Below are 9,355 nucleotides of genomic sequence, written 5' to 3' on the forward strand. Positions count from 1 at the left end.
TGTGCTGACCATTTAAGAAATTTCTGACTTGTTATGAGGAGTCAAACATTTCTGAAGAACCTAAAGCATGGCTTAAAAACAGGAATTTCAGAGCATTAAGAGTTAGCATGTTTTTATTTTTTAAATTTTAAAAATTTATTTATTTATTTATTTATTTATTTATTTATTTATTTATTTGAGTTAGAATGTTTTTAAATTGGTGTTGAGCTGTTCTTTTTCTTTAGAATAGAATGAGAAATACTTTGGGTTGGCAGCACATTCCTCTGATTTCAGAGAGTGAAACAGGCAATTTTTCTTATCTCCTTCACGTCTAAGGGGAGGCCTCAAATGCTGACACTGGGTATTCCTTTATTAAAAACTAGAGAACGGTTTTGTTATCTATTATTGGATAGAAAGATCTATATTTGGAGAACTTTTTTTTTTAATTAGCCATAGTTGTCAAGAAAGAGAGTCTATAAATGCTTTTATTCAAACTTCCTGAAACTTTTCATTTCAGAAGATATGAAGTGCAGATTTTAGAAAGATATACAACATAAATTTTCTGTCAGCTGCTAAAGAAGTCTTTTTTCTTTTTAAAGATTTTATTTATTTATTCATTAGAATACAGAGAGAGAGAGAGAGAGAGAGAGACAGAGACAGAGACATAGGCAGAGTGAGAAGCAGGCTCCCTGCAGGGAGCCCAATGTGGGACTTGATCTCAGGACTCCAGGATCATACCTTGAGCTAAAGGCAGATGCTTAACCACTGAGCCACCCAGGTGCCCCAGAAGTCTATTTATTTATTTATTTATTTATTTATTTATTTATTTATTTATTTTTGAGAGAGAGAGAGAGAGAAAAGAGACAGGGAGAGAGAGAGAGAATTGCAGGAGGGGCAGAGGGAGAGGGAGAAAGAGAACCTGAAGCAGACTCCATCCTGAGTGTGGAGCCCCATTCTGCCAATCGAGGACCCTCGGATCATGACCCGAACCAAAACCAAGAGTCAGTTGCTTAACCAGCTGAGCCATCCAGGCACCCCAAGAAGTCTTTATTATTGACTCATTATTCCTAGGGTATGAGTTGTTTTTCTGGTCATGATTTAAAAAAAAAAAAAGAAGAAGAATGTTCACTAACCCAACCTTTTTCTCAGCAATCCTTGTGAAACTGACTGCCTGTAGAAGATTAGAATGTGGGACACAAACAAGCTAGTTAAAGTGATGGTAACTGGCTATGAAAGAGCTCCACATCTAGCTGGAGATGACAGTGTAGGACTGTTTATTCTTACATTGCCTCGTATGCCCTGTCAAATATTTGAGGGAACAAACCATAGAACTATGTTGGTTTCTTAGAAGTTCTTTGTGTGTGTGGATTTTCTTGGCTGGCTATGATGATCGCTATTACTCTATGTTCGCTGGAATTTACCAGCTCAGTGTCAGGAATGTATATTGAAAGGAGGATATGCCGGAATCAATTGTGCCTTGGTTCAAGGTCCAAATGAACAGTCACCATACTAGAGCTATGATTCAGATAAGAGCTCTGCATTTTTCCTGTTATAGATTTCTAAGGAAATCATAGAACTTTAAGAATAAACACAGTTATTATCATTATGATTAAAAAATATGAGAACAAGAATCAAAGAAATACAAATACTTCAATATAATTAACATTCTCTTCCTTGTTTCATAAGTGCTGGTTTTCTATTCATTCTTCATTTCGTCATTGAATAAATACTTTAAAAATTCCTTTCTGAATCTCAATACTTCCTGTGCCCCAAACTGTCACATGTTATGCAACTCAGGCTTTTAGAATTCTACCCAATTCTTGGGGCAAAATACCTAACATTTTCTTGCAACTTTCTGACTGCTGAATATTAAAATTCTTGCCTATTTTTCCAGCCCTCCCTCAAGGCTTACTTCTAAGGTAATTTTTAGAGGTTCTCATTCTCTCTCACGGAAATTTTTGTTTTTTTTTTATCCCACGGGGAAGTAAAAGAGAGATTGTATCTGCCTATAAAGAGCTTTACAGTAGCCTGGATAAAACCTTATAGGTAATGTCTCCCTAATCAGGGAATATTTTCTTTCATCTCTCAACCTCAGCCCCTGCTTTATTATTTTCTTAATGTACATTGAATAGTCTTCCTAGCCATCTCTCTCAGAGGTGGGCTAGATAGAAAACACATAGTAATAACAAATCTTCATCTTAAAAAGCATTTTTAAGTACTACCAGGGGCTCCTGGGTGGCACAGTTGGTTGAGTGTCTGGTTCTTGACTTGGATTCAAGTCATCATCTCAGGGTCATGGGATCGAGCCCCTGAGTTGGGCTCCAAGCTGAATGTGGTGTCTGCTTGAGAGTCTTTCTCCCTCTCTCTCTTCCTCCCTGCTCTTTCTCTCTCAAATAAGTAAATGAAATCTTGAAAAAAAAAAAAGTATATTTAAGCCTACTTTTTTTAAACAGTAAGATTTGAAAACATATTTAAGAGATATCACCATATTGGCCCATTTGATTATGTAAAGGCAGATACAATCTCTCTTTTACTTCCCTATGGGGGAAGTATATTGTATATTTCACTTATGTATTTATTACCTTTCTCCTCTCCAGTTTTGTCTGTTTTTGTTAGCTTCTGTATTCTTACCACCTAGAATAGTACCTGACACATAAAAGACATTAAAAGATTTGAGTGGGTAAATTAATGTCTTTTCCTTCCTTTGTACCTCCTAAAGATATTAATGGTCATACCATATGGTATTGTGTTTAAAAGATGGTTTTGAATGAGAAATAAGAGGTTCCAAATAAAAGACTCCTATATTTTAGCAATCACAAAAAGATATAATTATTTAGTAGATATATCTTTATGTTCTGAGAATTCTGCACAGAAAAACTTAATAAGATATACTCATTTTATATGTCATATGAATATACCATTTCATCACAAAAAAGAAATTTGTGGGGCACCCTGGTGGCTCAAACATTTGACTCTTGATTTCACCTCGGGTCACAATCTCATGATTGTGAGATTGAGTCCCACATCAGGCTCTGTGCTCAGCTTGGAGTCTGTTTCAGATTCTCTTTCCCTCTCCCACTTGTGCTTTCTCTCTCTCTAAAATAAATAAATAAAATCTTAAAAAATGAAAAAGAAATTTATATAAGAGGTAGAAGTTCTGGATTTTAGGCCTAGCTCTTTCCTTAATTATGTCCAGGACCATGAGCAAATTTACTTTTATTCTCTGGACTTGGTTCCACTAACAGTGTCCACAGACTGTATTAAATAGCTCCAGTGTCTTCACTTTGGCATGTTCTCATTGCACCCTCGTCATATATCTGTCTATCCCCTCTATCACAGCATATTGAACATATCTGCTTCAGTATTTTTTCCCACTAAATTTAAGAAACATGGAGTCTCCTTCATAAAAATAATAGCTATTTTTTTTAGTGCTTTTAAATGTTCTATTCTACCTAATTCAATATTTTAAAGAAAACCATTGAATGGATATATCTAACTCCCTTTTATAGAAGAGGAAACTTAAAACTTTGCAAACTTAATCAACACGCCCCAGATCTGGAATTCCAACATCTGGACACATCTGGAATTCCAACCTGTACTCTGACCCCAAAGTCTCTGCTCTTATACTAGACTCCAAAGTCTCTGCTCTTATACTAGACTCTTCTGCCTCCCTAAGAGATGATTATGTACTGAATTCCCATGAAATGCAAAATACCAATATATTAATTGTTATCCTGAGAACAGCCTTGCAGAGTAGATATTATCCTCAGCCTTCATCCTATCAATAAGATAACTGATGCTCAGAGTTGAAAAATAGTCTCCTCTGGGGATCCCTGGGTGGTGCAGTGGTTTGGCGCCTGCCTTTGGCCCAGGGCGCGATCCTGGAGACTCGGGATCGAATCCCACGTCGGGCTCCTGGTGCATGGAGCCTGCTTCTCCCTCTGCCTATGTCTCTGCCTCTCTCTCTCTCTCTCTCTCTGTGTGACTATCATAAATAAATTTAAAAATTTTTTTTAAAAATTAAAAAAAAATAGTCTCCTCAACCATGCAACTAGTACATTCTGACTAGTCTAATACTTTTTTCTGCAAATTATCATAAGGTTAGTTGATATTTATACTTTTCTTCATCCTCTACCCACTCATGTTCCCTTTGCCTTTTGCCAGGACCTTAGGCTGGTTGGAATTCTTTGTATGGTTGAATGATTTTTTTATTTGGTTGCGTATTTTTTACCACTGTGCCTAAATGGTCTGAGCCCTGAGTCGTCTGATCTCTGTTGAGTTGTTCTAGGCTTGCATAAAATTTGTCACTGAATATGAAAATTCTGACAGTTGCTCCCTCCCCCTCCCCAAGTGATTGGCAGGGTCTGAGTTGAGTTGATGTGTTTCAGGAAAGAGATTGCACTTGTAAGCATACCTTAACTTAGAGTCATTCCACATGTGATTATATTTAGGATAATCAAGCCATTCTCCATGATCCATGTATCTCCTATACAAGCCAGGCAAGTGAATCAAGTAGGGGTGTCATAGGAGTCTCGATCCAACCCCTATGTTTTCCAAGTCTTTGATGGTGGGTGGCACTGATCTCTGTAATTTTGTTAGGGGTATGCTATTGTTTTCAGTTGTTATTTTGGAAGGAAGAGGCAGTCAGTGGGATTCCCACTTAGTTTAGTCTTTTCTATGGCAATATCCCTTACTTCACGGTTGGAGGATGTGAATAGAAGTCTTTCAACTAGGTACTCAGAAACTAGAGAAATCATCACAGTTCGAGTTTGCAGACTATTTGAGACCAATTCAGGCCAAGATTTTTTTTTTTAAAATTAATTTTTATTGGTGTTCAATTTACCAACATACAGAAAAACACCCAGTGCTCATCCCATTAAGTGTCCACCTCAGTGCCCGTCACCCATTCCCCTCCAACACCCGCCCTCCTCCCCTTCCACCACCCCTAGTTCGTTTCCCCGAGTTAGGAGTCTTTATGTTCTGTCTCCCTTCCTGATATTTCCCAACATTTCTTTTCCCTTCCTTTATATTCCCTTTCACTATTATTCATATTCCCCAAATGAATGAGAACATACACTGTTTGTCCTTCTCCGATTGACTTATTTCACTCAGCATAATACCCTCCAGTTCCATCCACGTTGAAGCAAATGGTGGGTATTTGTCATTTCTAATTGCTGAGTAATATTCCATTGTATACATAAACCACAGCTTCTTTATCCATTCATCTTTCGATGGACACCGAGGCTCCTTCCACAGTTTGGCTATTGTGGACATTGCTGATAGAAACATCGGGGTGCAGGTGTCCCGACGTTTCACTGCATCTGAATCTTTGGGGTAAATCCCCAACAGTGCAATTGCTGGGTCGTAGGGCAGGTCTATTTTTAACTCTTTGAGGAACCTCCACACAATTTTCCAGAGTGGCTGCACCAGTTCACATTCCCACCAACAGTGTAAGAGGGTTCCCTTTTCTCCGCATCCTCTCCAACATTTGTTGTTTCCTGCCTTGTTAATTTTCCCCATTCTCACTGGTGTGAGGTGGTATCTCATTGTGGTTTTGATTTGTATTTCCCTGATGGCAAGTGATGCAGAGCATTTTCTCATGTGCTTGTTGGCCATGTCCATGTCTTCCTCTGTGAGATTTCTCTTCATGTCTTTTCAGGCCAAGATTTCATTTTCATCTGCCTCTTTGACCTCTTTGACATCTTTGACAGATAGACAAGAGAGGGATTCTGGTCCCATAGTGATTGGGGTCAGCTCAGATCTCGTCTAATAATGGGTTCCAGTTTCCCAGTACTTAGTCATCCTGGTAAAGGACCACATACTTCTTTGTTGAAGATTTAGGAAGAACATATATAGGGCATAATTACAGTGATAAAAAAGTATTTCCTCAAGGAAACTCTATCACCTCTTCATTGAAGGGCCGCTGATTCTATAAGTGGCTCAGATCTGAGAGCTGGATGTGAGACCATGATTCTTACTTGTAGCAGCTCAAGTTAGGTTCACTAGCCCTAAAGGCTTATTTTATTTTTTTTAATGCACAAATATAAATGTATAGATCTATGTATTCTGCAAAATATCTTGCAGATTGCCCACAGATCTGTTTTTTAAATTTATTTAAATAGTATTGTACTAGTGATCTTTTTTCATTACATTTAAAACTCAATATTCCACATTCCTTCTCACTGTAGCATGACATTGATAACAAAAACATACCAGATTTCAGTCATCTGTTCCCCCGGTATTGGACATCTTTAATGCTCTTAACTTTCTGCTCTGTAGAGGTGTCCCTGCATGCAGGCAGGCCCCTTGTCTGTGGGCCTGTGTGAAGGCTCCTGTAGGACTACCCCAGAAGTAGGACTGCCTGTTCATGGGACCTGCTGAGTGTTCTCCTGAATGGCTTTAACAGTACATTTCCACTTGTGATGCATAAACATTCCTGTTGCCCCGTTTTTACTAAAACTTGACATTTTCTGATTACCTGATTTTTGTCTATCTGATGTTTATTTATCTATCTAAATTTACTTAAGGCTTGAGTTCATTCAGCTTGCATGTTGACAACAAATCGTAGGATTTGGCTTCTATATACTTGTTAGTCTCCTGTATTTCCCCTTCTGTAAATTGCATCATATCCTTTGTCTTTTTATTTTGTTTCCTGTCATTGATTTGTTCAGATTCCTTCTCTGTTCTAGACATAAATCCCTTTTAGACTTTAGGTATATTTTCTCCCATTCTATTACCAATGAGTTTATCTCATATGTACTCTGTGGGAAAGAAATCCTTAATTTTAATGTAAGTTAATCTATCCATTTTTTAATTTACCTTATGACTTGTAATATGTGGATATCATTTAAAATATTTCTTCTGACTTTAAGTCTGCAAAAATATTCTCCTATATTTTTTTCTGTTCCCTTTATAGTTTTCCTTTCATAGTTAGTTCTTTAAAACATCTGGAGCTAACCTTATGTTTGACATACAGTAGGAATCTACTTTTCTTCTTGTAAAAAGCCAATTTTACCATCATCATTTAATAATGATCCATCGTTTCTATACTGATTATATTTAAGTATATATGAAGGTCTGTTCCTGAGCTTTCTATTCTGCTGCTGTGCCTTTTTTAAAAGCTGTTACCGAGACTTTATAGTATGCTTATCATCTCTTAGGGAGAAGCCCCTCACTTTGCTCTATTTTTTTCAAAACTGTTTTAGATATGCACAATCTTTTATTCTTTCATATATATTTTTAAAAATCAGTTTGTTGGACTCTTCAAAAATAACCAGCTAGAACTTTGATTGGAATGGCATTAGATCGGTTTGAGGAAAAATGACATCTTAATAATGTTAAATTGACTTATCTGTGATGTCCTTTATTTTTTTATTTTTTTATTTTTTTTTTTTAATATCTCTCACTACTGAATATATGTAAATATATAAAATATGAGCAGCACACTCTCCCTAGCCCTCAGGGACTGTCTTTAAAGCACCTTCTTCCCTTCTACTCTTAAGCACTGGGTAAGTTTGGTTGCCCAGAGAGGGCTCAGCCTTCCCCTAAGGTCACACAGCAAGGGAGATGGATAGAAAAGGGGACCTAGATGGGCAGGCAGCCCCGCACTGTCTCCTTGGAGTCCTGGGGAGCCCGGGCCTCGGCTGCATGGTTGAACTGAAAGGAAAGGAGAGGATTTGTCGGGCCTGTGCGGCAGCAGGACAAACAGCCGAGCGAAGACGGTGCAGCAAGCGCGGAGGCGGGCCCCCAGCCCCGGCACCCCTAACTGCAGGCAGAGTCAAGCAGAGGTGGCATGCTTCACCGAGCCCGCCAGGCAGGTGCCCCATGGCCCCCCAAGTCCTCCTGAACCATCAGAGGCTGTTGTCTCGGTGGCGGCTGCTGTGTGTGAGCGAGCACCGGGCGGTCCTGGGCAGTGGTGGCGGCTACAGCAGGCCCCAGCATTCAGATGAGCCGCTCCTCGGGCGGCAGCTTGAGGTTGGGGGGCGGCGGCACACGGGCACCCACCTGCTCCTCGCTGCTGGGCCGGTAGGTGCCCTGTGTCTGCCGCTTCTCACGCAGTTTTCGCAGCAGCAGCACCAGCCCCACGGCCAGAAGCACGGCGGCCAGGAGGGAGAAGACCACAATGATGGCAGTGATGGCCTCCTGAGACAGGGCCCCATTGGAGCCAGAGCCGGGGGCAGAGGGTGTAATGGTGCTGTTCTCATTTACCTGGGGGTCCAGCGTTTGCCCCCAGGCCCGGCCCCAGCGGGCCGGCAGCAGCGGCAGGCCGAGCGCCAGGAGCAGCCCCAGGCCGGGGCTCGCCATGGGCCGGGCGACGGGCTGGTGGCACCGGGGACCGGGCTTCGCGGGCGCGCTGCTTCTACCGCATCTCGGGCCGGGGGTCCCCGCGACCCGGCACCTGGCCCAGGCGTCTCCGACCTGGCTCAGGTTCCAGGTCCGGGTCCCTGGCTCGAACCCTGTGATGTCCTTTAATAGAATTCTCCAGGGATGCCTGGGTGGCTCTGCAGTTGGGCACTTGTCTTTGGCTCAGGGCATGATCCTGGAGTCTTGGGATCGAGTCCCAAATCAGGCTCACTGCATGGAGCCTGCTTTTGCCTCTACCTGTGCCTCTGCCTCTCTTTCTTTCTCTCTCTCTCTCTGTGTCTCTCATTAAAAAATAAATAAATAAGATCTTAAAAAAAAAAAAAAAAGAACTCTCCATTTTTCTCCAGATAAAACTTCTTTGCTATCTTTATTGCTCTGTTATTTTCAATTTTATTTCTCTTTGGTAATTGCTCATGGAAAGGAATGTAAATTGACCTTGTTTCTGGCACCTTACTAAATCCTGTTATTTCCTACAGTCCATCTGTTGATTATGTAGGTTTTTAAATATGGTATCACTGGCAAGTAATCGCAGTTTCACTTCTTCTGTTCAATCCTTAAACCAGAGTTCCTTATCTCGGTACATTGGCTAAAGCCTTGGGTACTGAATCCAAAAGAAGCTATGATAGAGGGTGTTGCTCCTGAGCTTAACATCTTAAAGCATCCAAAGTTTCTCCATTAAGTCAGATATATGTTAAAGGTTTTTGCTAGATGATCTTTTTTCACTTAAGGAAGTTCTCTATATTCTTAGTTTTCTGAGATTTTAAAAAATAATAGGTAGATGTTGAATGCTTAAGATGCATCTATTTTATAGCCTCTGCCACATAAGCTTACATCACATTCCTCTGGCATATTTTATCCATTCCTTCTACCAATAATGGATGCCTGTGCTGGCTTCATGACACCACAAACGGTTTTCTACAGCACATCCTTGAACAGGTCCCCTAGGTGCCTGCCTGTGTGTGAGTTTTCCACAAAGTCTTTTTAAGATGTTGTCTGTCTTATGCATTCTTAA

General features: G+C 40.4%; 1 protein-coding gene across 1 annotated transcript; it reads right to left on the bottom strand.

Moving 5' to 3' along the window:
* Positions 1–7,361: 7,361 nt before the first annotated feature.
* Positions 7,362–8,429, bottom strand: LOC121484780 (protein crumbs homolog 3). Its single transcript, XM_041744460.1, has 2 exons — positions 7,984–8,429; positions 7,362–7,635 (listed from the first exon to the last, which is right to left on the bottom strand). Exons 1-2 carry the CDS (start codon positions 8,281–8,283, stop codon positions 7,564–7,566), a joined length of 372 nt encoding a protein of 123 aa, XP_041600394.1. The 5' UTR covers positions 8,284–8,429; the 3' UTR covers positions 7,362–7,563.
* Positions 8,430–9,355: the final 926 nt, after the last annotated feature.

This window comes from Vulpes lagopus, chromosome 2 (genome assembly GCF_018345385.1).
Source record: "Vulpes lagopus strain Blue_001 chromosome 2, ASM1834538v1, whole genome shotgun sequence".
In the NCBI taxonomy this organism is placed as follows: domain Eukaryota; kingdom Metazoa; phylum Chordata; class Mammalia; order Carnivora; family Canidae; genus Vulpes; species Vulpes lagopus.